Source organism: Poecilia reticulata, linkage group LG16 (genome assembly GCF_000633615.1).
Source record: "Poecilia reticulata strain Guanapo linkage group LG16, Guppy_female_1.0+MT, whole genome shotgun sequence".
Classification (NCBI taxonomy): domain Eukaryota; kingdom Metazoa; phylum Chordata; class Actinopteri; order Cyprinodontiformes; family Poeciliidae; genus Poecilia; species Poecilia reticulata.
The window spans coordinates 151939-153268 of record NC_024346.1 but is presented as its reverse complement, the minus strand read 5'-3'; the positions used below and the strand labels follow the sequence as shown (position 1 = coordinate 153268).

At 44.5% G+C, this 1330-nt stretch overlaps 1 protein-coding gene across 1 annotated transcript in view; it reads right to left on the bottom strand.

The window, feature by feature from the left end:
• Window positions 1-1330, bottom strand: part of LOC103477505 (gamma-aminobutyric acid type B receptor subunit 2-like) — a 21749-nt gene that overhangs the window by 10419 nt on the left and 10000 nt on the right. The window contains exon 4 of the mRNA XM_017309309.1: window positions 394-459. Coding sequence (XP_017164798.1) covers window positions 394-459 — 66 coding nt within the window. The remainder of the gene's footprint in view (window positions 1-393; window positions 460-1330) is intronic.

The following is a 1330-nucleotide window of genomic DNA, read 5'->3' as shown; positions in this document are numbered from 1 at the left end:
ACAACCATGGTGGCCATTTTGAAAATTATCCAACAGAAAAATGAAAAGCAAGACCAATAAGAAATATGATTTCTATGGTTCAAAATATGTAGGCTGCAATTTGACACCAGCACATTCATCTGATTGGAGATCTTACCACAAAAAAATAATATCCATCACAACCATGGTGGCCATCTTTAAAAACAATCAGATGATCCGGTTTTATGATTTCTATGGTCCAAATGTGATGATCTGACACCAAAAGGTTCCATCTTTGGTAAATATTGGCAGTTTGGTGACAAATGGCCGCCATCTTGAATTTTTCAGTCCTTTAAAGCCGGGCCCTGGGCTCATCTGGGCCATGTTAGCATGTGAAACATTCAGAACCAGAATCTGGACCCGGAGTTCACTCACACAGCAGAACACATCCGTCACAGAACCGTCTTCAAAATGTCCTACGATGATGCGGACATCTTCATCCTGTGAAGCGGGAGCAGAAAGGAAGTGAAGAGCCGCAGGACCTGGACCGGAACCGGAACCGTCCTGGACCCAGTGTTGTAGTACTTTTTGATGGTCTCGGTCTCTGAGGACTCGGGATTTTATTTCAAGACCGCAGCTGTGGAAACATCACTAAACTTGCTGTCCGGTTTATTTGTTAGCATGTTTGTTTTCACTGAAAGCCAAACGCACCGATTAAAATCCAACCAATAACTTTCTGTTACTCCGCACCTTTCAGATATGCGGCAGACGGTGTCTGTCTAATCGTCAGTAGAATCAAACCCTTCRCTGTAGACGGTGGGACAGCGTCTAACTTTCATCACTTAGAAAAGAAGCTGGAGGTGAACTCCGCTGGCGTGATGCTAGCTAAGCTACACAGAGACATTTATAATGAAAAGGTCGGTCACTGCGCTGGATTATTGTGCGAAGGTGTTGACTATGTATGGGACAACACTGTGTCCAAAAGTCTGCAATATAGTGACATAAATATTCAGGAAGGATCCGATTCTTCTGAACGGCTCTTTGCTAAGATGGGACTGGATTCACTCAGAGCCGTTCTTTGTTGTTGTAAAGCTCTGCGTTCACTGCAGTAGCTATCATTATATACATTGGTGTTTATTTACTTAGCAAATAATTAAAACAGAACGAAAGRGCGCCATGCTCATTGCTCTTTGGCTGTTTTTGGCACCTGTCATGAGGCGGACATTGCTCTCTGTGCGCTGCCTGGCTTCACGTAGCCCCTCCTGGTCCTCAGGCCTCCATGTTTCAGGTGTTTCTCTTCTGCCACCTGGTTTGTTTCTCTGGTGATCAACAGTCATTTGTTCTGGACCAGAGGCTGATCTAGAACATGCAG